Source organism: Eubalaena glacialis, chromosome 20 (assembly GCF_028564815.1).
Source record: "Eubalaena glacialis isolate mEubGla1 chromosome 20, mEubGla1.1.hap2.+ XY, whole genome shotgun sequence".
In the NCBI taxonomy this organism is placed as follows: domain Eukaryota; kingdom Metazoa; phylum Chordata; class Mammalia; order Artiodactyla; family Balaenidae; genus Eubalaena; species Eubalaena glacialis.
In genome coordinates this window covers 18,601,409-18,628,384 of record NC_083735.1, presented here as the reverse complement: position 1 = coordinate 18,628,384, position 26,976 = coordinate 18,601,409, and the positions used below count along the sequence as shown (strand labels likewise).

The 26,976-nt window shown below is 39.3% G+C and overlaps 2 protein-coding genes across 6 annotated transcripts in view; both read left to right on the top strand.

The window, feature by feature from the left end:
- MICU3 (mitochondrial calcium uptake family member 3) overlaps positions 1–18,984 on the top strand; it is a 116,010-nt gene extending 97,026 nt beyond the window's left edge. The window contains exons 16-17 of the transcript XR_009698757.1: positions 16,962–17,029; positions 18,837–18,984. The gene's annotated coding sequence lies outside the window, so the exon portion shown is untranslated. The remainder of the gene's footprint in view (positions 1–16,961; positions 17,030–18,836) is intronic.
- A 5,774-nt stretch (positions 18,985–24,758) lies between these two features.
- ZDHHC2 (zinc finger DHHC-type palmitoyltransferase 2) overlaps positions 24,759–26,976 on the top strand; it is a 75,488-nt gene continuing 73,270 nt past the window's right edge. For 3 of the 5 annotated variants that reach the window (XR_009698805.1, XR_009698804.1, XM_061177526.1), the window contains exon 1: positions 24,762–24,952. Coding sequence is in view for 3 of the 5 variants with exons in the window: in XM_061177526.1 (XP_061033509.1) it covers positions 24,826–24,952 (127 nt within the window). In the remaining 2 variants the exon portion in view is untranslated. Of the gene's footprint in view, positions 24,953–26,976 lie in introns of all 5 variants that reach the window. The other 2 variants (XM_061177528.1, XM_061177527.1) reach the window with 2 other exon arrangements.

The following is a 26,976-nucleotide window of genomic DNA, read 5'->3' as shown; positions in this document are numbered from 1 at the left end:
AGAAAATGAATATTCCTTGAGATTTATCTTAGGGCCCTTAGAATTGTTAATAGATCTCCAGGCTTTTAATTACATTGAAATAATTTTGAAACACAAATAGAAATTAAGCTACTATACAATATGATGGTTTACACTGTACTTTTAACTTTTAAAATTGCTTAATTAACATATATTGTTTGAATCATATAAAGTTTTTTTTTAAGTTTTTGTTCATTTACCAAAGTCAACAGACTGGTATTATTTTACGTATACAGTAATTTAAAATGTAGATTTTTTTTCTCAAAAAAAGTCATACATTAATGGTAGAAACAGTGGTAGTTTTTGTAGCAGTAGTCACTGTTATTGTCATTATTGTTTTAAACATGGTGCAGCTCCTGATAGCAGATGGTACATGTTAATAACAGTAGTAAAAATAATATCTTGAGGCTCTGTAACTTATCGCATATTGTTATTATGTGTCTGTAGTGTCAAAATGAGTATTATAAAAGATTAATATAAAATGGTTTCGTAGACTGAAGTATAATTAGGTAGAAGTTAATATTGTTTCTTGCGAAAGGACCACATGTAAAAGTAATGCCAAACAGCCAGTATCATGAATACTTTAAATATAATTCATTATTTCAAACTGTCTTAAAAGAGAAAAGATAAACTTTCTATTGAAAAACAGCAAAATTAGATTTTCTCCTGGAGAAAATAACTTGATAGTATTTAATGGAAATCTGTTCAATTAAAAAAATGTAGTTTATAGTAAGTTACTATGCAAAAACAGAACAATGAATTTAAATTAATATATTTATATACTGTATGTGGAAGATAGGTTCATTTATCGTCTAAGATGTACTAAATATAAATTGCACACACTCCAACTGTTATCTTGCTTTTACATTTGTTTTCGTTAAGTTATTAAATGTGAAATTGATAGTTCTGCATCAGCCTATTTATAAAAGTAATGTTATTTCCAAGAATATGTTGTTAGCATTGACAATGCATTTTTAGACTTTTTACATTCTTTATCTGATATTATTTATTACATTGATATAGAAATATGTGATTCATCAGTTTTAGGATTTCATATAGTATAATTTCACCTGCTTTGCAGGTTGATTCGGTTGATTAACTAAATGAAAATATCTACCTTCTCATTTAACGTGCCCCAGCTCTATTTTACCTTACACTGAATGTTCTCAATACTATTTGCTATCTAAAATAGTGGAAAAAGTGCAACTTACTTTTATCTTTGATTATAAGCTAAATTATCTTGCATACATGGAAAAACTGCTATTTAGAACAGTCCTATAAGTAGATATTAAAAACTGAATTAGCTCGTTAAGATTCTTTATAATTCTGCCATTCTCCCAAGGAATACTACATATGCAACCTTTATTCTTTATTGCTTATCAGAGTGAATGGATACTCATCTGCTTATAAGACTGCAGCATAATATTAAAATGCAAATAAATAAAATATTCTGATCAATTAAAATGGAAAAGAGTAGTAAATTATAGTGATTCTCCACATATTATCACTCTTGAACTTTATCATCTATAAAATGGGAGGTAAAAATATCTCACTGGACTGTTTTTTACATCAATTTTAAAAATTTTAAGTGCTTTGAAAATAGTAATGTACTAAATACATGTATGCTATTCTCAGTATTTCCTTCTACAAACTATTCCTGGGAAAGATGAAGCTATACATGAAATTTTAGTATCATACTCTTTACAGAAGACTTTATGATGAAAGGTTTATGGTAATTCTCAGAATCATTTCTTATTACGAATTTCATTTAAGTTCCAGTTTACTGTTCTTATTATAAAATATAACTGTAAAGTGACCTGTCTTACATTCTTATGTTATCATAAAATAAATATACTTGCTCTTGAATCAAGAAATTTAGTACTTTGCTTTTCTGTATATCTGTGGACTAACGTCTTTCTGAAAAATGTCACGTATAAACTTTGAAAATCTTTGTTGGTTACCAAACCTCCATTGATTTTATGCCCTCTGCTATAGCAATACATGCCAAGAAATTAAGCTAATCAACACTTCTGTAAGTAAATACATCATAGAGCCATAAAGCCTCTCAAAGTGTATAATAGGAATTCATACATTATATTGATAGAATATTATCATTGGTACTGGAAAACTTTCAGAAAGTTTACATGTGAATGGAATATCAATTTTCCTTTACAGACTAACTGTTTAAATGGCTTAAAATAATTAAACCAACACTACAGCAGCCCGTTTCACTAATGTTGGTATTTTGTAGGTATCATCTTACTAAGACAACTCCTAGAAATTTACCAGTTTTCAAAATACATTTCAGTAGTCCCCCCTTATCCATGGCTTCACCTTCCGTGGTTTCAGTTACTCATGGTCAACCTGGGTCCAAAAATATTAAATGGAAAATTCCAGAAATAAAAAATGCATAAGTTTTAAATTGCTCACCATTTTGAGTAACATGATGAAATCCCACTGTGTCCTTCCTGGGTTGTGAATATCCCTTTGCCCAGTGTATCCCACCCGTTAGTCACTTAGTAGCCATCTTGGTTATCAGATGGACTGTCATGGTATCACAGTGTTTACATTCAAGTGACCCTTATTTTACTTAATAATGGACCCAAAGTGCAAGAGTAGTGATGCTGGTAATTTGGATATATTAAAAGAAGCTGTAAAGTGCTTCCTTTAAGTGAGAAGGTAAAAGTTTTCAACTTAATAAGGGAAAGAAAACAGTATGCTGAGGTTGCTAATACCTACGGTAAGAACGAATCTTCTATTTCTGAAATTGTGAAGAAAGAGAAAGAAATTCATGCTAGTTATACTGCCACACCTCAAACTGCAAAAGTTACAGCCACAGGGTGTAGTAAATGCTTCGTTAAGATGGAAAAGGCATTTAATTTATACAAGAAGATATTTTGAGAAAGAGAGAGACCACATTCACATAACTATTATTACAGTATGTTGTTACAAGTGTTCTATTTTATTATTAGTTATTGTACCTAATTTGTAAATTAATCTGTATCATAGGTATGTATATATAGGAAGAAAATTTTTTTTCTCTGAATTTACCTTTTTATTGTCTCCTGTTCTTGTTTTGTGTATTCAGCAGCTTTTAATTCTCTAATTATTTAATTTCAGTTTCTTTGAAGTTTTCTTCTCCCTTCATTGCCTCATTCCATTTTTCTGTTTGTGTTTTAGGTGTCTCATATTAGAGGTTTTTCTCAAATATCTGGTAATCTTTTGTTATATGTTCATACTTTAAAACAAACTAGAAGCTCTGTGTGCATGGAGTGAGCTTTTGGCCAATGGGTTCCACTCATGGCTGTTCTGGCTGGGCCATTTCATATGAGGGGCTTTGACTATCAGTATTGTTAGGTCTTTTTCTCTTTGGTCGGATTTCTCCTGCCTGGTAGTCCACAGCCTAGCTGCTGTTTTGTTCAGAGGCCCTTTGAAGATGGAGCCATAGGTATATTTAATAAAGGGGGCCATAAGCTCATATATTCAATGAGCTGTTATTGAGCTGTTTGAGTGTTTTTACCATGTCTTTGTTTACTTTTTCAAGAAAAGCACATTTTTAAAACTTAAGACCTCAGTCTGGGAAAAGTGGGACTAAATCATGAAGGTCATGTGCTGGATGGATTTATTCACCAAATCCAGAGTTAAGTTACTTCTTCTTGAGGCAGATAGAGATAGTTTTAAGAAAAATAAATGTATAATGGTGATTGTGAACTTATGGAACTACCACATGTTTAAGCTTGGATGGTAGAGATGAGGAAGAGATTAATTGATAAAGGAACGTCAGTGAATATCAGTTATTGGATTTTAAAGTTAAAGATAGCAGACATACTCTCCTACAAAACATATTTTGGTGACATTTACCACAGAGACCAAGAACTGAACTTGATTATTAGCCTAATTAAGTATGGCATTTTCTATTGCATATTTTCAAGGATGAAGCAAGCAGCTTGAAGGTAAGCAGATTTGTCTTCTAGCAGATTTTAAACTGTGATAAAATGAGAGTTTAGGACAGAAGGAAAGACAACTAATAAAGATATTTGTAATCTGTGGTATATAATGCTTTATTCCTTGTAAGCTCTAGGTGCTATAAGAGTTAAAAGTTCAAGCTGAAAAATCTACAAAAACCACTCTGAAAATCTATACTTTTTTATTTCATTGCTCTTTGGTGCTAAGAGGTTCTCAAGAAGGTGAGTATCTTATGTACCATTTGTGCTGTAATATTTAATTACAGTGAGTGTACAGAAGATTAGCTGTCTCAAAGATTCTTTTGAAATCAGATTGCACATCAAAACTGCATTGTGCCCTGCTAAGTAAGCAAATTTAAGAAAGAGGAGAAGGTGATGTCAAGACTTACTGCAAAATGAACAAATAAAGGAATAGGATTTGCTTGGTGTTCAGCCTATTAAAGCATGGCCAAATGTCAGCCTTCATTTGTCAACTTAAATATATTTTTCTAAAATTTACGAAGATTCAGTCTATGGAAAGTATCCTTTAGCTAGTATTTGAACTTGAGAAATAAATTAAGCAACACAAAAATGATGAATAGATTATACTAATAACTCAATTTCTCATAGTGATTAATTACCACATGAGTATGTACATTAGTAATTCAGATACAGATACCTGTTGTCCCTTTTTGTTATTTTTCTGATTATAATGTTAATACATGTGTTTTTGCTCCCTGATACTTGAGGTTTTAGAAACTTAGAGGTTAACTTCTCCTCCACAATAGCTAGACACCCCCGGCCCCTGCACAAACACAACATGCACTGAAGCATTTCAGGTTTCCAGGGATTTCTCCCTTCAAAAAAAAAGTAAAAATGAAATTTTTAAAATCCAAGAGCCGAGCCCCAAATAACCAGGTAGACTAACGTAGCTTGGAGCCTGAATTGGACTTGCTGGAAATAATCAGGAACATAGGTGAGGACCTCAGGCCAGAGCAACAAAGTTCACAGGCGCTTGAAACTAGAATGATAGAGAGCCGGCAGGCTTTGTGCAGGGGTAGGATTTCCCTGAGGTCAGAATTCTATACTGACCGTATCTGAGTATATTCAGCCTTCAAACAGCAACGAGGTGGAGAGCCTGAATCTGAGACCCCTTCCTCTAAGCTAAAATCCAGAAGGAGGCCCTGAAGCGTCCTGAGACACGTATGTACACAAAGAGAGACGCTTGATTACAATCAAGCTTGACCTCTTAAACAAAGACTACCAAATCCAGATAAGGCCTGCCACTATTAGTGAGAATCAACTAATAAATTTAGACCCCAAAGAATGCAGTTGTTGGAACCAAAGACAGAATGCATAAGAGCTACGTATGAAACAAACTATGAAATTACAAAAATGAGTTTTTTTAAAACTATAGGAATTACACAGATATGAGGTAGAATTTCTAAGAAAATTTAATTGCTGAAATCAAAACCTCAATCAAGAGTTTTGAGTCCAGTCATGACTAACTGGTATTTTTCCATCATAAACTACAACTTTGCACAACAGACACTTCAAGGCTTTTGTCCTTGAGAGAAAGGACACTCATGTGGTGACCTCTACATTCACTCTGGCTTGCTGCCTGGAAGCACTTTCAGCAGAGGGAAGTGAAGCCCAAACAGAAAACAGAAGATGGAAGAAATGAGATGAGAAAACAGCTACTTAAGGTCACACGGGGCTGGGAGACATTGGAGTTCAAATCAGCCAGAGTGTAAAGGCCTCACTGAACAACCCAAGAATTAAATTAAAGACATGCCTTAGGAGTAAGACTACTCTAGAGTAAGGGTGACTCTGGACCCTAATAAAACCTAAAATTAATCCTCAATTGGAACAAGTGGATCTACCAGTATAGTGACTACCTGCCAAAACAAAATTCAGTACTCTTTAAAGGAAAACAACAAAAATCCTATTTTTGATAATGTAATATCCACAACATCCACTATAAAGCAGACAAGTTTTATATGTGCTAAGCAAGAAAATGTGACCCTTAACCAGGGGAAAAAGCAACCCATGGAAACAAATGTTTGACTTAGTAGATACAAACTTTAAAAGCTCTTATAAATATGTTGAGAAGTTTAAAGGAAAAGATGGACATAATGAGAGAAGAAATGGGAATTATGTACAGAAAAATTAAAACTGTAAAACATAACCAAATGGAAATTCCAGGATTGGAAAATATAATATTTACAATAAAAATTCATTGTATGGACTTAATAGAAGATTGGAGACAGAGTAAGAAAGGATCAGTAAACTTGAAGGCAGAGAAATGCAGACTATCCAAACTGATGCACAAAGAGGAAAAGTTACTGAGGTTGGGGGGGGCGGGGGAAGACAAAACAAAAAACAGTAGTGCATCAGTGACCACACAAAGCAGTCAACCATAAGTGTAATTACAGACCCTAAAGGAGAAGGAGAAGGGTGGGGTGGGGAGCAGAAAAATATTCAAAGAGGTAATGGCCAAAAGTTTTCCAAATTTGAAGAAACACATAAACTATAGTTTCAAGAAGTTCAGCAAACCCTAATAAAGAAATCTACGCCTGGTCGTATCCTAGCCAAATTGCTGAAAAGCCAAAAAAATTTTTTTAATCTTGAAAGTATCCAGAGACAAAAGATACATTATACACAGGGTTAGTGATAAGAATAACTGCTGGCTTCCCATCAGTAACAATGGAGAGCAAAAGATAGTGGTGTAACATCTTTAAAGTATGGAAAGAAAAAAGGAAATGCAACCTAGAATACGATATTCAGCAAAATAGCCCTTTAAAAATAACAGTGAAATAAAGACAACTTTAGATAAATATCAGACAGCCTGAAACCAGCAGACCTGTACTACAAGAAAAGTTAAAAGAAATTCTTCAGGCTGTTGGGAAATGAAACCAGCCAGAAATTTTGATCTATTCAAAATAATGAAGTTTGCCATAAATGGTAAATTTCTAGCAAATATAAAATTTTTTATCTTAAACATATAAAAAAGTAATCCACTGGTTAAAGCAAAAATAGCAATGCAGTGTGGAGTTTATAATTAAAATGTTCAATAATATCATAAAGGACAGAAAGGGGTAAATGGAAGTATACTGTTCTAAGAGTCTTACAGTGTAGTGCAATGGTATAATATTCATTCAATCAATGCGTTATTTTAACCCATGGAAACATAGATGAATTAAAATGCAATAATAAAAAGATATTGACTAACCCAAAGTAAGGCAGGAAAGGGGGAAACAAAGAAAACTAGGATGATAAATTTAAAAATAGCAAAATGATTCTATAAATTCAACCAATTAATAATTACATTAAATGTAAGTTCATTAAATATTCCAATTAATAGTCAGATATTGTCAGATCAATTATTTTATGAAGATCATTTGCTACCTAGAAAAGATGTACTTTAGATATAAAGACATGGATAGGCTACATGTAAAGTGATAGATAAAAGAATACAATGCAAACACTAACAATAAGAAACTGCAGTGGTTATATTAATATCACACAAAACACATGTCAAGGCAACAAGAATTACCAGTTGTGTTAGTTGGGATCTGGTCAGAAGACAAAGTAACACATGATTTAAACAAGGAAGTGTAATATAAAGAATTATTAGAATAATGGAGAATTGACTAGTATATAATATATACATATATAAGTTTTTATGTATTTGAATATGATCTTATTTGCCATTTCCTCCATTGCTTTTAAGCTTAGAAATTTTAAGCTCCCAATGTTATAAATATTCTGTCATATATTTTTATGGCTTATATTTTCTTTGTATTTAACTAAAAAAAAAAAAAAAATCCACTCAGGATTAATTTTGTTACATGGTTTTAAAAAAATGAGGCCCTAACTCTAGATTTCCCTGCCAATTTATCCAACACTATTTACAGAATAATTCTTCCTTTTTGCCATCTAATATAATGCAAATTATTTTTAAGTATTTTTACATACCTGAATCTGTGTTAAGAGTCTGGCTATCCTTGTAACCACATTGTTTTAATTATTTACCTTTACAATGTTTTCATAGTTCATAAAACTAGTCTATCTCCCCCTGTCAACAGCCACACACAGATTTCTCTTCTCTTCAAAAAATTTCTTAACTATTCTTACTTGTTTATCCTTTCAGATTAACTTTAGAACATATATAAACATATATAGATATGTTTAGAATCGTATCTCCTCCAAATAATGTTTTTATTGGGATCACTTTGAAATGATAAATTTGGAAAGAACTGACACCTGTATTAGGGTTCTCCACAGAAACAGAACCAATAGGATGTAGATATACAGAGAAACAGATTTATTATTATAAGGAATTGGCTCACAAGATTATGGAGCCTGACACGTCCCAAGATGTGCAGGGTGAGTCAGCAAGCTGGAAATCCAAGAGAGCCAATGGTATAGTTCCAACCTGCATCTGAAGTCCTGAGAACCAAGAGAGCCGTTGGTTTAGTTCTAGTCTGAAGGCTGGCAGGCTCAAGAGCCAATGTTTCAGTTCAAAGGCAGTCAGGCAGTAGGAATTCTTTCTTACTTGGGGGAAAGCCAGCCCTTTTGTTTTATTCAGGTCTTCAACTGATTGGATGAGGCCCACCACCTTAGAGAGCTAATCTGTTTTATTCAGTCTATTGATTTCAATGTTAATCTCATCCAAAAACACCCTCACAGAAACACCCAGAATAATGTTTGACCAAATATCTGGGTACTCCATGACCCAGGCAAGATGACACCAAAAAAAAAAAAAAAAAAAAAATTAACCATTACAACATCTTTATAATATTTTCATCCCATCCAGGAACAGTTATTCCAATTATTCTCAAGATTTATGGCTTTCGCTATCTAGATCATACTTCTCATAAGGTCTTTTCTAGATCCTACATACTTACTATTGCTTTTAAGAGTAGGATTTTTTCCCATTAGATTCTCTATCTGATTACTGTTGGTATATAGAAAAGCAGTTTGATTTATTCAGCCACTAAACTGAACTCCTAGTAGTTCTGACATTTTTTTCTGTTGAGTCTCTTTTCTGTTGGCCAGTCATACTGTATGCAGATGACGGTAACTGTCTTTGCCATTCCTATATTATTGCTCTTATTTCTATTTCCTGTATTTTTGTGTTGATTATAGCTTTCAGAACAATGTAAAATACTAATAGCGATAGCAGGAATCTTTTGATTTCCTGTTTCAATAGGATTATATCTAATGTTTCAAATTAAGCATAATATTTTCCTGTTGAGTTGAGACAAATACTTTACCTTGTTAAGAAACTATCCTTTATTTCCTGAATTTGAAAGAGTCTGGAAAAAGGAGTGAGTGTTGCATCATCTCAAATGCCTTTTCAGCTTTGACTGACGTGATTATACATTTTTCCAATTTGATCTCCACATGCAATATATCTGCTTTACAGGCTTCCTAGTATTAAATTATCCCACGTTATTGTAATAAACTCTGATCATAGTAGACCATTCTTTTCATTTCCTGGTCTTAGACAAGTTGCCTTCCCTGTATCAGGTTCCTTATCTCTAAATTGGGGCTAAAAATTGTATCTGCCCCATGTTACAGGGATGAGATGAGATGAGATAATTCACATAAAGTAAATTTGTATAATTTGCAGTTACCATCTTGAAATTCTTAATAATGTTATCTTTGAATTTTTGTTTTGTAAATGAAGTCAGTGGGACGATGGAGCTTGTGCAGGGGCCTGGAGCCTCTGCTCACACCCAGTCCTCCTTCCCACTCCCAAGGATGGGTTCTTGGCTACGCTCTGCTTTGCCCAGCTTCCCCCTCCCCACCCCTGCCCCGTAACTGCCTCCATACTCCAGCCCCTTGGCAGGGGTCTAGGTGTAGGAATGGGGAAGGGCACCCACACTGTCGGAATCTTGGGGCAGAGTATGGTGGAGACCCTCCTGCTCCGGACTGGCAGTGCTAGCCATGGTGCATCCGCTGGCAGCCAGCCAAAGGCCACAGGTTGGTGGAGATGAGCCTTTCTCCCATTCCTAGTCCGGGTACTTAGAGCTTTCTAACTCCGAGGTTTCGATCCCCTGGGGGTTGCTATAGGCGTGGGGTATCACGCCTATAGGAAGAAGAAATGTCTGCCTGCACTTCCCCAGGGTGCTCCCCCAGCTGAAGCACAGTGCATCAGTCCAGCAGCTGGTGTGAGCAGGTGTATGTGCATCCTGAGTCATGGGATGGGGACCCAGGACACCTGTGAGGGTCCACACTCACCTTGGAAGCATCCCCGTACCAGAAGGAGCATGCCCTTGGCTTGCTTCATGCTGGATGAACCTTCTCTTCCTCCTCCCAACCTTCCTGAGTCTGACTCAAGATGCCTCAGAAGCATTCTCAGAAGCTGTGCCATTAAATACGAATTATGTAATTTTGGTGATTTCACATAGAAGGTAAATGCTCTGATATTTGCACTTTAAACAGACATTGTACAATATAAAGATGAATGGTAAAAGTCATGCTAATAACAAAATTTTTAAGTTTTAGTTACTTAAAATGACATTAAATAGCAAATTAAAAACATCATTACATGTTGAGAGAGAGAGACTATGGAAGAAAGAAAAAGTTTTCTATTTTAATACCTTAGCACTTTTTCCTGCTTTGTTGAACAAAGAGCCCTGCATTTTCATTTTGCACGAGGCTCCAAAAATTACGTAGCTGGTCCCTCCCTGGAATGTGGATATTTGGGCCAGTGTGCAGGGGTGTCTGTGGGTTTGGTGAGATATGGGATGGTAAGAAACACAGGAAGAAAAGAGTAACATTTTATGCTACTTGAAAGTGGATATTGATTTTCTCAAAACTATAATGGAGAATATGGTTTTTGTGTTAGAAAAAAACAGAAGAGAAAAGAATGCTAAGATGGTAAGTGTGCTGCTTATGATACCCGAGGTACATGGCAGCAGCGTAGCATTAAGGCCTAGGAGAACTTGACGTCTAGAGAGCAGTTTACGATGAACTGTCTGAACTGACCACCTGAGTATCAACAATATGACTTAGGGACTCTACTTAACAAGATTCCAAGTAGGTTCACTTTTTTAAAAAATGTACAAAGTTAAGCTATAACTCCAGCAGAATGTAAATTTATAAAGAATAAATCATAGCAAGATAGTATAACATGTTTAAATTTCACATGAAGCAGAAGGTATTTTGATAAAAACAGGGGTTTAAAGGACACACAGAACATACCCTAACTGTGGGTTTGCGCTGTGGGCTATGGGCAAGTGACTGTAATAGATAACCTAACCTTGGGACAAATTAAAGGAAGGAAATGAATGACAGCTAGGGAAAAAAAAGTAAGAACTAGCAAATAACAAAGTCACTTTCTGCTGCTTTAATGTACCCAATGCTGGAAAGAATACTGGTCACCTTAATAATAAGCAGGCAAATCATCATCTTCAAACACAGAAGAAAAGGGTAAGGAACAATTCTTTAAAAGACATAGCAATGGTTCTCACATCTGGTACTTTGGTAATTACTGTTGTCACACAGTGTCTTGCTAGAGAGGCATTTTCATTCAAGATGAATATGTGGTTGATTAGCACTTTTCAAAAAGCAATTGTCTGAGGTTCTCTGTACTTGATATCCTGGTACCATTTCTCATTAAGGTGATTCATGAAATTTTTCAATGAGGTTCCTATGGTATTTTTAAAAATCGATTTGGTTTCACCCTTTCAACTAAATGAATGAGTCAGTGTATCATTCAGACAGATGTGGACTTGCATAATTATAAAGTTAAATGGTCTTTTCATAGAATTGAGAAGATGAGCAAAGACTAAAAGCAGAATTCAAGATGACATAACTATATCAAAAAGGATATATTAGAAAATATGCATAAACAGGTGAAATGCATTTAGCCCATCCATTCAGAACAGCATAGTTAAACAAGGGCTCTTGAGTCAGCCTTCCCGAGTTCAGATCCTGGCTCTGTCACTCCCTACCTTTGTAGTTAAGCAAGGTTCTTACTACACTTTCCACACCTCAGCTTTTTCGTATGTAAAATGAGGTAACAGAGCAGCTGAGTCTTAGGGTGGTTGGGAGAATTAAAGGGGAAACTGCCTGTAGAGTACTGACTTTAGCAAACACACAATCAATGTTAGTTATTATTCCTAAAATAATATGCCTATTCATTTAGAATTGCTTATTTGTAATCATGTTCATAAACTTGACCTTGAAGATTAACACAAAGGTAAAAATTCATGGGCTACTGAAAAATATAAAGTGGTACTTATTATTAAAGTGGACTAAAAATAGTGAAAAGAAAATATCTTTTTAAAATCTCTTCTGGTAAATATGGCTAAGCACTTTAACCCTGTCCTGTACACGGTTCCTACTTGAGTTGTCACCATCTTCATCTATTAAATTCTCTTGGTTTCTGGGCACCTACTTAACTTTAATGAGTATTTTATGCTGTGCATGAGAAATATATAGTCCATGTACCTAGGACTATTTCTGTCTACTAGTTTTTCTTGTTTCCAAAAACAGAAAAGAGGAATGCCTACAGCTAAAACAAAACATTCTCTCTCTCTGTCAGCTCCTTCTGCTATTTCAGCATTCCAAATTATATATTCGCATAATTTGGATTTTCCGACTCTTAGTTTTCAAAAAAACAAGTCAAAACTAAAATACATTGCTTTTTATAGCAGAAAATAGCTTCCATTGCTCAAAGCTAATTTAGAATAAAATCCGGTCAACCCGAAAAACATATATATATATATATATGTGTGTATGTATACATGTACATCTATGTATATGTATATATGTATGTATACATGTATATGTATGTATATGTATATATGTATGTATACATGTATATGTATACGTATATATGTATGTATTTAAATTTGGCTGCAGATCCCTTGTCACTCATATTCCCACACAAACATCTTTTTAATTTTTTTAATGTAATATTTTCCTTTAAGAAGTGGGAATAAAGCTTTATTCTTGTTGAAAAGCCTTGCTCAAGCCTGTGCTTAGCATAGTACCTGGGATCTGGTGAATAACCAATACAAGTCTGTTGAAAGAATAAGTGGGTGAATCTATGAATAAATGAATAAATAAACAAAGTAAGGCCTATCAAGCCTGAAAAGCAAATATAGTCTTTGCCTGACTTTTACTTTACTCCTTAACATATTTCCTAAACTGTCTCTGCCTTTCAATATTAAAATTAATAAATACAATCACTCACATACTTGAGAGTTTCCTAGTAAAACACACATCCCAACAACTAAAGTGCTTCAGCCTCAATGAAATGAATTTGCCTTCTGTGATAGTAAATGCTGACAGTAGCTAACATATATTCCTCATATATATTATGCATATAAAATGCTTAGTACAGTATACACATATACATATGCTCTATACGTACAGCTTCTCTTTATATGCTGGACACAAGGCTAAGCATTTCTTATACATAACCTCATTAATATCCTCAACAATCCTATGAGGTAGTAGATACTAATATATTTCCCAGTTTATATCTGAGGCTTAAAGAAGTTAAGTAATTCCCTTAAAATCAAATAGCCATTAAGTATCAAACCAGGAGTCAGACCCACATTTGCCTAATTCCTGAGTCAATCTCTTAACTGCTGTGATGAATTCATTACCATGATACAAGAACACTGGGAAGTGGACAGAGGTGACTTCTAATTCCTAGAAGAGGTACTAGTGACAGGCTATGGTTTGGTGAGAAATTAAGGCTTCTGAGCAGACTGGAGAGAGGTTGTGGTCAACTAGGCATGGGGGATAGATGGAATATTAGACAGAAAACTGGGCGGAGGGAAGGCTGAGGTACTGGCCTCTATCTAGGGTCATATAATTTATCATCCAAACCAGGACACTTTTGAAAGTGAAAGAGGGCTCCTGCATAATTACACCAGGATAGCACCCCGAATTGGACTCTCCTGGTAAACTAGGACAACAGTCACCTTCCCCATGTCCCTCTCTTACTAACTTTTTCTCTTTTATTCCTTCTTTCTTCTTTCCTCTCTTCTTTCCCCTCTCCTTTCTCTTCCTCTTTGTTCTCCCCATGTCTCTCACCAACTCGTTCCATGCAGCTTAAGTGGCAATAATTTGCCATGATTATCAGGAATTGGTATGCTCACTAAATCCCTCATATTTGAACTTATTTAGACAAATGCTACAAAGCAACATTTTCTTTGCTACTATATTAGTTGTGGCTGCATAACAAATTTACCCCAAAATGAAGTGGTCTAAGAAAACATTTATTATCTCACACAATTTCTGAGAGTCAGGAATTCAGGAGCAGCTTAGCTGGGTGATTCTGGCTCAGGGTCCCTCATGATGACCAATCAAGCTGACAGCTAGGACTGTAGTCATCTGAAGACATGGCCGGAACTGAGGGATCGACTTCCAAGCAAGCTTACTCACGTGGCTCTTGGCTGGAGGACTCTGTTCCTTGCCACCTGGGCCAACCCACAGGGGTGCTCATGACATGACAGCTCACTTCCCCCAGAACAAATGATCCAAGATAGAGGAGAGAGGCACAGTGTACCATTTTATGACCTAGTTTCTAAAGTTTCCCTCTCTCGGTTCTGCTATATTCTATTTATTAAAAATTAGTCATTAAATCCAACCACACTCACAAGAAGAATTGGACTCTGCCTCTTGAAGGGAGGAATATCAAAGAATTTGAGGAGACATTTAAAACCACCACAGTCCTTCCTCTGGCCACAAATTATTTACATTCTTCCCACCTGCAAAATATACTCACCACTCCCAAGGTCCACAAGGTCTAATGCATTAGCTCGAACTCCATAATCTAAATCAGTTCCTGGTATGGATGAAGCTCCTTGGGTATAGTCCTTAAGTACAGGTCCCTGAGTACAGTTCCTTTCAACCTGAAAATGTGTGAACGAACAAGACAAGTTACCTGCTCCCCCTGCCATACACACACACACACACACACACACACACACACAAAACCAATATACAATATATTGTACAATGGTGGAACAGAGATAGCATAGCCATTATAGGCATTCTTCTTTAAAAGGCAGGAAACTGGAGGAATGAAGGAGTCAATGGTTGATAGCATTTCTGGAAGTATGTTAAAATGCTGGAAGATCTTGATAAAGATTTAGTATTACTCCTGCCTGGGAATAATTCTCCATGGCTCTTAGATCTATTCTCTGGGCTCTTGGTTCTGCCACCTTAGTCATCCTTCCTTTTCCATAAAAGGTAGCACGTGTTTGCAGCTGTGTGATTTCCTTAGTCATTTCCCACTTGTAGAAGTCTGGAATCCCAAAGGCCTCTTTTTATTATGTACTGTCTCTGTCCCTGGTAGTCCGAGCTGGCTCTATTTCTATGAAGATAATTCTCTTTAAAACTTTGTGGCTCTCCTATGTATCTTATTGGGGTTCTCTCCATTAGACAAATGCCACACTAACAGATCTCTTTGAGATCAGACCTTCTGTACGTTGGATATCTGCTGAGGCACAGAAGACTTGCCCAGAGCTAGACTATCCACTTTCATGAGAAGACTCACTCTCATGGCTGTTGACTGGAGGCTTGTGTCCCTTGCTACAGGGCCCTTCCATAGGGCTGCTCGTGACAAAGCAGAGCGAGTGATCTGAAGGAGAGAGGAGAAAGTCACAGTGTATTTTTTACCTAGTTGTTTTTTTTTTTTTAATAAATTTATTTATTTTTGGCTGTGTTGGGTCTTCGTTGCTGCGTGTGGGCTTTCTCTAGTTGCGGCGAGCAGGGGCTACTCTTCGTTGTGGTGCGTGGGCTTCTCATTGCAGTGGCTTCTCGTTGCAGAGCACGGGCTCTGGGTGCATGGGCTTCAGTAGTTGTGGCACGCGGGCTCACGCTGGCTCTAGAGCCCAGGCTCAGTAGTTGTGGCACACGGGCTTAGTTGCTCTGCGGCATGTGGGATCTTCCTGGACCAGGGCTCGAACCCATGTCCCCTGCCTTGGCAGGCAAATTCTTAACCACTGCGCCACCAGGGAAGTCCCTTTACCTAGTTTCTGAAGTTATCCACCATCAATCCTGCTTTATTCTATTCATTAGACATAAGTCACTAAGTTCAGTCCACACTCAAGGGGAGGAGAATTAACCTCCACTTCTTGAAATGAGGAGTATCAAAGAATTTGTAGTCATTTTTAAAAAATCACTACAGCTGCATAACTTTTTCAAACTTTAACTCTTTAATTTTATCTCTGGGACTGTATCCAAAGAAAACAATAAAATATAAGGGAATGCTATGTGAGCCAAGCTATTTACATTATGTTATACCAATGAAAAATTAAAAAACACAACTAAATATCCAGCAATAGAGGAATGGTTTGATGAATTACAGTACTTCTACAGAATAGAATATTGTACAACTATTTAAAATTATTCTGAGACCTGTATAGTAACATGAAAAACGTTTGTGACGAAATCTTTATAAGAGAGAACAGAAAATTGTACATTGAAAAAATATCCACAAAAAGAGACCAGATAGAAACATACCAAAATAACAACAATGGTGAAATCATGGGAGGTTTATTTTTCTCTGTTTTCAAATTTTCTGTTATGTAGCTGTTTCCAAACATTTTTTTTATGAATTGTTCTGTAATGTATAATTCTGTTATGATTTTTTTATTTTAAAAGAGATAATTAAAGATAATACTGACTTTATAAATAAGGATTCAGTAGGCATTTATGTATTTTTTTTCCTATGTAGCAAAAATAGACTGTGCTCAGATTTATAGATAGGCTTGTGAGGGGTTGTATTACTGACGGAAGAGGTAGGGAAGAGGTGACACATCGAAAGTGGTAATTCATTGAGAAGAATTTAATTAAAGGAGACAGAGTATGGTTGAACACCCTAGGGAGTTAGGTACTCACCCTGCTTTGGCTTGAAGAGGCAAAGGGAAAGAGTGTCTGTAGCTCACAGAAGCTGTGATCTTCAGTGATCAGGCTCAGGGAGGTGAAACAAACAACCTATGTTATTCTCTGACTCTCTAGATCACTTGTCCACCTCCCACTGATTGAACCAACCAGAATCCAGAGTGGAAAGAGTCTTCCAATAAAAGGTGAGCCTCCCATAACACAAAGAAGGGTAGAAAATGGATCTGGAAGAGCAAATGGAAATATCTAGCACATGGGGATTATTTAAAAATAGCTGGGTGGTGCTCTGATGAGAAGATTCCAAAGCTCTTACATACAATTTATACCTTTATACTAAAAATGTATATCAACAATGTTTGAGGAATATACATTTTGGCATCAAACTGTTTACATAAAGATGTCCAGATATCACACTAGTTATGGACATTTACACTTTTAGACACAAACACACTGCCTGCATTTTAGATCATGGCAATTCAAACTGATTCTTGCATCTGTTCATACATATCTTATACCAGGTTTTATATTAGTATAGACAGATGTACACAAACCAGAAGGACATTTTCAATGATACACCAGTGACCCTCCTGATAAAGTTATTCCCATTTAAGGAAGAGATGTAGAAGTGGACATTTCCTTTAGCTGGACCATGAATTTCACCAAGGCAAGCCCCTTATTGGGTTGGGTTTAATTTCGTTTGGTTTTTGCTCACCATGCAACCATCACCTGTCATAAATGTTAACAGGAAGTCAACAAAATTTGTTCAATGGATGAATGAATGGACTTATTAAAGACTTTATCTTTTAAAGCCACTAGTGATATTTAAGGAGGCTCAATAGATCCATGATTTTTAAATTTTATAAATATATTGGAAACTTTAGCTGTTTTCTAATGATTATAGTTATAACTGACCTTTCTATAGAAAAAATTAATTAGTACTTTTAGCCAAACTAGATATTTTATTCCAGTGTTGGATAGTATAAGTCATTGCAGTGCTCTCTATTTAACAAATAATGGAACACTGATGCTTTTAACGTTAAAGTCACTGGAATTTGCATTCAAGTATGTATATTCATATTCATGCTAGTTAAAGAGTAGTTATAAATTTCTATAGGTAACTATCTTTACCACTGTAGAAGTTTCATTATCACATCGTGTATAAAGTCCAATTTACCTCTTACATCCATTCAAAATATTTTAAACCTGCATAATTTCTGCATTATTATTAAATTAACATACTTTCCAACAATTCACAAGGTAACTATTCCAATCTTTTCCATTTCTTGGGAATTAAAACTGTTATCGTTACTATTTTATGGAGTTCAAGGGAAAGCTTAAAAGAATGAAAATTTATTACCCAAACCCATTATTTGGTTTAAAGCATAAAATCGAAAACCTCTAATCATTTGGATTTTGAACCTTCAACCACTATATAGAGTTTTTGAAAAACAAAAAACCCATGTTGTCTCATATTCCAGATATAAAGGTTACTGATATTCCACTGCCAATCTAGCATTTCATAGCATGACCCATTATCAAAAAGACTGAAATATAAGCAAATGGAGAAAGGTTTTAGCAACCAGTGAAACAGTCCAAAGAAATTCAGAATCCAGTGTCCGAGTATCACTTGAAAATAATTGTAGACTCAAAGACTCTGAGGTATAAGACATAACTTACACTGAATACATTCTACCTGATGGAAGAATCCCTGATAATCAAAAAATTTTTTTCTACTACAAATCTGAAGCCAACATACTTTTTTGTTAAATGTCATCATTAAATATTTATTCTCCATTTTTCCTGCTCTTTTTAAAGGCCTGAGAAAACCCTGGTAAGATTTTTTTTTTTTCCCTTCTACAGTAACAAATTGCAATGTGAGCTTGATCTCTAAGTTACATTTAAAGTCTTTGACAACACTTGGAAATACTTATTAATATTAAACATTGTATATATTTTTTCTCTTTTTCTTTTTTCTTTTTTTTTTTTTTGCAGGACAAAAGAGTGTCTTGAACCAGAGCCAGTGTGAGTTTCTACAAACCACTGGGCAAGACATATTAATTCCACCTCCTCCCATATCTGCCATACAGAAAATCCAGCATGACTAATCTAGCCTACAGCTTGACAGAAACAGAGCTGAATATAAGCAATTATTCTTCCGGTCCCCCAGTTATTTATTATCTGCTCAACCAACAGAACAGAAAGTGTCTTGACGGCCACTGGATGAAGACAGACGATCCTGTGCTCAAAGGCTGGAGTTATCCCAGAATAAGGCTGTATCAAGCACGATTGGATGAAAAGCTAAACCCAAGATTTAGCTTTATGGATAGGAATTTGAGTGAAGTATTGTAATATGTTTCTCCCTGCATATCCTTTGCAAGTAATTATTTGTATATAAACCTCAGGTTGAAGAATCTATAGTGTGACCTCTTATCCCTTTAGTATGGCTCCTGACTCTTTAGATTCTTGTCTTCAAAGGAAGAAAGCTCCTACTACTATTAACCTAAAAGTGTCTTTAACTTCCTATTACCTCTCATTTTTTTTTTTTTTTTTGGTTTCTGTAAAACAGTAGAGATCTAATTAGAGAGGCAATTTTTTTGTTTCTTGCAATTATAAATATAGAGCTTGCCTCATGAATATTCAGACAAGATTAGTCAGCTCTGTCCAACGGAACCATCTGTGATGACGGAAATGTTCTAGATTTTCACTGTCCAGTATGGTAGCCACTAGCCACATGTGGCTCTGAGCACTTGAAATGGGCTGCTGCAACTAAGGAAATGGAATTATTTATTTTACTTTAATTAATTTTAATTTAAATTTGAAAAGCCACACGTGGCTAGTAGTACTTACTGGACAGTGCAGGTCTGGAGAGCGCAATTTGAAGGCACCAAGTTGGCTCCTCTGTCCCCAAATTCCTGTATCCCTATTTCTCATAATGCCTCGGTCTCCATGACCCTTTAAGAAATGGGATGCTGAATGAAATTAAAATTCTGTTCCAGTCAAAGTTCTTGGTTGCAAACACAAGTCAATGCCAGTGGACTTACAGAAAAAATGTCTTTGCAAGTATGTATACACCCCACAGAATCAACCGGAAGCCTGGAGAATCAAGCTTGAGCTGACACAGAGGAAGCTGATGCCTGGCCAAGGGCCTGCCACTGAGAACAGTCTCCTAGGATGCCATTGCTGGCCTTGACATTGCTGGACGCTCGCCACCACACTGCAGGATTCTGCTGCCCTTGGTCACTCTCTGCTGGCCATTGAACTCTCCACCCCACAGTGGCCACTTCTCATCATCTCTCATTGAACTTTTGCCGTTTGTGTCACCACTTAAAGATCCTGTCAGTCCATGGAGAGGAAATATCTGCTCACCTTTCGGGTTCATAGATTCTGCTTTCTCCCCACGTAGGGGCAAGGGACGGGGGGTCGGTGTAGGCAAAAGCACTCATTTAAATGAAAAGTTCCAATTTTATTTCTAAAGAGATTAACCTTCGTGCAAACTGTAAAGAAGTGGAAGCAGAAACAGAGCAATTTGCATTCTTTTCAATTTTCTGAATATGGTTTTTATTAGTCATTAGCCACTAAATTATAGCATAAAATTGTATAAATATAACATAATTATAATTAGCTATAAGTATATATAATTGGTCATGAAGTTATAATTCATAATTTATAATTGGCTTGGTTAAACTAGTGGCTGATTCTATCGAAATCTCTACAGAAAGATGGCAGGAGAGCTGCACTGCTTGGTGTGTGCCTGCCGTCTAGTGGCAAGATGCTATTAACACTATCATAGAGATCCCACAGGGCTTGAAAGGCAAGGTTTGCCAGAGTTTTTCCCACTTTACTGTTTTCCTAACGTTTTAACCCAATCCACCAGATAATCCTTAGGACTTTGAAATTCTCTTCCATTATATTCCATTCCATTCCACGCCAGGTTGACTGCAAACTATAAATCTCTGACAACCAAAGTGTATCTTAGCAGCACTTTGAACCACATTCCCTAAACCAAGTTCACTAAGACTGCTTTTATGTTACTTGTGTCCAGAAACGATGCGTGGATTGGGCATACTATTAAGGTCCCACAGAGTATATCTTGGCCACTGTTATGAAAATGCAAATTAACACTGGAGTCCTTGATGTCATGGATTTCTGACTTCTAAAGGGATTTTTTTTTCCCCCCAAGGAGTGATAAGCTTAGTTTAAGAAAACAATGAAAGAGGATCTGTCCGTATTTTTTTCGGACCGCTCTAAGGTGGTATGGCTGAAAAGATGAGATGGGGTTGTGATAGGCAGCATGAATGGAGGTCCAGGCTCCCCAGAGACAGGCTGGGTCCAGGGGCTCCCTGGGCTTGGTTCAGGCTATTCTTGATTCATACTATGAAAGGCAATAAGTAAACATTTTTAACCTGGATCTGGAAGTAGGAGGAAGATTTGGAGTATTAACCGGGATGGCAAGACAAATTTGAGGTTTGGGGACTGAAGAATCTGGGGACTATTTCAAAGTAGATCTTGACTGGAGAAGAGAAAGATAGTTTCCTATGTGGGGGTCAGGGTATGATGATAGGGGTTTTGAAAAGTGAATGACTTCCATAAAACTGCTGAGTGGGTGGAGCATGGAGGCAGAGGTCTGGTAAGGGCGGAGCTACGGTTCTTAGGGACTGAGTGGGCCAGGTCAGGGGGACTCGCTCTTCTTCTCAGATGCTCCCCTGCCCTGATGCTTGCCTGGCCATCCCCTTCTTCTTTGCCTTTGTGTTACCCTCTCCCTCCTTTACAATGACTGACTCGTTTTTTTATAAACAGCTGTAGCAGTTTTATCAAAATTATTACATGGAATTCATAATATGACTTACTGGGTATCTACAATTGGTGAGTTGAACCTTTTGTACTTCTCTCTTAAGAGTAAGTCTCCAGTGAAGTTTCTTCTTAACGGTTGATGACCTTCAAATTGTTTTCTTGTTGATGCACAGCTCTAAATAAAGCCAAAAAAAAAAAAAAAAAAAAAGGCTCTCTAGTCCTAAAAATTAAAGTTACCTTTCCACTCTCATCAGAGCCTAATATCTAGAGATCGGCTACTCTCCAAAGAGCTTACATTTGTGCATGCATGCTCATGCCTGTCTAGTTAGAGCCTAGGCAGAGCTAAATCCTATCATCATGTGGCTTTAGAGGTAATTATTCCTGAGCTAGACTTTTTTTTTAGGTAAGAGTGATACCCTTGGAGAACTCAGTAATAGTAGCACTCTTAAAATGACTCAAAATAGGTTGCGATTATTCCACAAATATTTATTATAAATATGAATAACATGTTAGATACGTAATAAAAATGTAGCCTCGGGGCTTCCCTGGTGGCGCAGTGGTTGAGAATCACCTGCCAATGCAGGGGACATGGGTTCAAGCCCTGTTCCGGGAAGATCCCACATGCCGCGGAGCAACTAAGCCCGTGTGCCACAACTACTGAGCTACTGAGCCTGCACTCTAGAGCCCGCAAGCCACAACTACTGAGCCCCCATGCCGCAACTACTGAAGCCCACGCGCCTGGAGCCCGTGCTCCGCAACAAGAGAAGCCACCTCAATGAGAAGCTTGAGCACCGCAACAAAGAGTAGCCCCCGCTCGCCGCAACCAGAGAAAAGCCTGCGTGCAGCAACGAAGACCCAACGCAGCCAAAAATAAAATAAATTTTTTAAAAAAGCATCTTTAAAAAAAAAAATGTAGCCTCCTTCAAAGATGTTACACCTGCATATTCTTCCAAAAGGGTAAAAGATGTGAAAACTGTCGAATGTTCTCCATTTCTGATCTCAAGACCCTGTAAGACTGCAGAGAAGCAGCACAGGACGCTATAGCCTCTAATATACAAAGAGGCACACTTTGCGCTTTCTGCCACTGTTTCCAGTATGGGAAAATTGATCCCTTACTTTTCATTCCTTAGAATTCTTCAGGGACCTTCAACGCTGATTTTCTCATTTTGTGGAGGTAACGCAGTCCTGGTACGAAGTTTTGTTTCTTGTTTTTAGAGTCTTCGGACTGGGAGCATAAATTTGATATCCATGGGAAAAGTTGAGGATTCCAAGGAAGTTATGTTCTTATATTAACCTACCCTATAGGATATCCATAAAGGGTATAAGGCGTTATACCAATATACAATGATTCACTGGGATAGAAATGATCTCAGAAAGATAATCACAAAGACATAAGAGCTTAAATTTCTTTATGCAAATCAGTACTTTTTTAAAAAAATTTATTTATTTTTGGCTGTGTTGGGTCTTCGTTTCTGTGCGAGGGCTTTCTCTAGTTGCGGCAAGCGGGGGCCACTCTTCATCGCGGTGCGCGGGCCTCTCACTATCGTGGCCTCTCTTGTTGCGGAGCACAGGCTCCAGACGCGCAGGCTCAGTAGTTGTGGCTCACGGGCCTAGTTGCTCCGCGGCATGTGCGATCTTCCCAGACCAGGGCTCGAACCCGTGTCCCCTGCATTGGCAGGCAGATTATCAACCATTGTGCCACCGGGGAAGCCCCAGTACTTATTTTTATCTGTTCATTCTACAGATGAATACGAAGTAATTTCATCCAATGTGGTTGCTGTGTGGTGAACACACATATATTCATTAATGTTAAAATCGTGCACATTATATATAATGATTATGCACATAATTCAGAGACACTCCATTTACTGGGGTGCTTCCATGCGGAGTCAGGTGCGCTCATAATCAGAGGAAAGGAGAAAGAAAACAATCTCGGAAGCATTCGTTTCTTTTCCGTTTCAGCAACCATCAAGCCGGGCCTTCAGTCTCACTACCTTCAGGATTCTTTCGGGGTTTTTAGCAATCACTTTAGAACCGGCTGTATGCTAAGTTGAGAATTGCCACCACCAAAGAAAACACTGTAGTGAAGAACCGGCTGGGAAAAAAGCGTACACCGAGAGAAGCCCCGGCCTTGCGGGAGGCGGCGGTGGAGATAGATGGCTGCTCCTACAATCCCTAAGTGGCTTAAAAGAGTTCAAATTCTCAGAGCACATGATTTGTGTTTCTAACTCCGGTGGTCTCTGGATTCACAACCCAAGGTGCTTCCTCCTCACGCACAGTGCACGGCGGACCTCGGCCCCGCAGCCCCTCTTGGTGGTGCATTCCCGCGTCCCCCCAAAACGCCGCGTGCAAAGGAGGCGCCCCGGCCGCTCGCGCCAGCCTCCGGGTCTGGAGCACCAGCCCCGCCCTCGCTGCCCCCCGCCTGTTGACCGGGACCCGCAAGTTGAGGCTTCCCTTCCTAGCAGGAGGCAGGGACGTTGGCCTCGGCGCCTAAGGACTTCGTCGAGGCGCATCCCCAGGGGTGGCGGCTCGCCCCCTCCGCGCGGGGCCGGCGAGGGGTCCGGTCAGTGCGCACGACTCCCGGGGCTGCCCCTCCCCGGCTCTGCCCCGTGCGCGTCTCCGCGGCCCGCGTCCGCTGCCAAGGGTCCTCGCCCCCTGCCCGGCGCGTTCGCCCCAGCCCAGGGGCCAAGCCGGGGGCGGGAGGGCCAAGGTGAGCGCCTTCACTCCCCGCCTCGGGCGCCGCTGAGGTGCCCAGCGACGAGGGCGCGAGGCCCCGGTACGCAGCGGGGACGGCCCGGAGCGCCGCAAGAGGCCGCCCGAGGGCGCAGCGGGCCGCGCCGGGCAGGCGGCCGCGGGGGGGCTGGGGCGCGGGCGGGACGCGCGGAGGCGGGGCGGAGGCTCCCGCCGCCTCCTCCGCCTCCGCCTCCTCCCCGTCTGCCTTCTCCGCGCCCTCCTCTCGCAGCCACCGCCTCCGCCGGACGGAGGAGCCGGGAGTCCGCGGCGCCGGCTCGGGGCTGCGGGATGGCGAGTTAGCGCCACGGCGGCGGCAGTGGCCGCGGCGCAACCGGCCGCCGCCCCCGGGCCCGTCCCGCCGGGGACGCCGGGCGCGGCCAGCCAGCCTCGGAGCCAGGCCCGCGGGCGGCGGCGGCGGCGGCGGCGGCGGAGCTGGGCAGGTGGATGCGGCTGGAAGATGGCGCCCTCGGGCCCGGGCAGCGTCAGGCGGCGGTGCCGGCGGGTGCTGTACTGGATCCCCGTGGTGTTCATCAGCCTCCTGCTCTGCTGGTCCTACTACGCCTACGCCATCCAGCTGTGCATAGGTGAGTGCGCGCCCACCCTCGCTCGGCCCTCCCCCCGCCTGCCGCCCCCGGAGGGCCGGCCCGGCCACTCAGCGGCCTCTGCGCTCGCCCCTCGCCCCCTCCGCCGCCCACTCGACAGTCCCGGGACGCGGGGACGCCGAGCGCACGGCGCCGCGCGCCCGCTCTCCCCACCCCGGAGCCTGTCGCGCTCCGGGCGCCGCCAACTGGCTGCTCCTTGGCCGGCGCCGCGGTCGAAAACAGCCTCGGGGTAGCTTCCTTCCGCTCGCGCTACCGTCGCCTTCTCCTCGCAACTCTCCGGTTACGGTGCCACCTCCACCCCGACTCTCGCGCAGCCCAGCCACCCCCGCCCTCGGCAGGACGGCACCCGGGACAACGGCGGTGTCCGCCGCCCCAGCCTCCGCCGAGGAGTGAGGCCCGGGGAGGCTGCGCTGGAGGCTGGAGGGCTCCGAGCTGGGCCCAGGATCTGAGCTGCGCCAGACCCGCGCGGGGGACGGTGGTCTCGCGTGTCAGAGCTGCCCGTTTCTGGTTGTCCTTAATCCACTTTTTAAAAATTTGTGAGAAGCCCTCAGGGGCGTTTCTGCTGCCTTTATGATCTTTGAGCATTGCCAATTGGACACTTGCTAGTGAAGAGGAGGTGGAGGTGGGTGGGTGGTGAGCTACTATAAAGTATTTTCGAAGATATATGCAGTACGCAAGACAGTAATTTAGATGTTAGAATAATAGAAGGGAAAAAGGAGGCGACCATCTGATGTTTTTTCATCCAGAGAGCCAAGTGGCTCAAGTCCAAGTTTTAGGCTCCAGAATCGGTTGGATGGGGTATTTGCAGCGCTAAAGATGAGAAGAAAAAAAGTTGATTACGCACGATTAGGGAATACAATTCTGTTCCTTAATGTAAGCCGGTTTCTACCTTAGAGGTTTTGTGAAAGCTCATCGTGTTGTCAGAAAAGGTGATAAACCAGAGGATGACCTTTCTGCCAGTGACTTGAGAACGCTTTTTGTGTTTTGTGTTTTCGCCCTCCGGAGCACTAGCTTCCGGTGAGGCCAGGAGAAAGGTTAAATTGTGGCCTGTTTAGTTGAACCTTCTCAATTTAAGCGTTTTGCAAGCTGCAAGATTCAGACATAGACTCTTCTCTGAAGCCATCTTACCTCAAAATGTTGCCCCTTGTGAGAAATGATAGGTGTCAGAATACACCAAAATAATTACTGACATAACTTTTAACAGAATTGAGACTAACTTCCCATTTCATATAGTTTTAAAATTTGATGTTATTACTTTGTTTACTGAATTTAGAAACAATATTTCAGTACAAAAGTAGCTTTTTTTTAAAATAAAGGATTGGGTACCGAAATCATCAAGACAGTGCAACTGAGTATGTAGCATTCAAGTTATCAAAAATGTATAGGAAAAAATTTTCAGAAACACGTTGTACTTTTTGTATTAACTGTTAATATTAAAACAACTTGCCTTATTGAGGTATACTGAAACGTTACATAACTATTAGAAACGTTTGTTGTATTTCATTCCTTCTCCTCTTAGAAGCAGTGAGCAGTTTCAATTACTGTAACTGGTGCAAAAGAGGAAAGTCTCAGAAGGCCTCAGTTATCAAAACAGGCAATTTATTCACCTACATTATCACATTAAGCTAAGAAGCTTAGCCTGATGCAGTCTCATGCCCATCAGGAGGAAACACATGAAGGCTGGGAGAGCTTTTCTTCCCTGACGATTACCTCTGCCCCAGCTGAGTTCTACATAGGATGTCTTACTGTATTGAGTGGACAGGTGATGGGGGAGGAGCTAAATGGAAAACTGTTTTATCTGGATATTATTTATATATATTTTATATATTTTATTTTAATTTCTGTAAGTTTAAGGTAAATCTGAAGTATCCATGAAATCCACATCACTATTTTAGAGTAAGTGAAAATTTGACTGAGAGGGGAATGCCTCTTTTTAAACTGCCTAAGTGACATGGCCTGTTTTTGATACTTTCCCTGGAGATCAAAAATGAAGTCTCATGTCATTT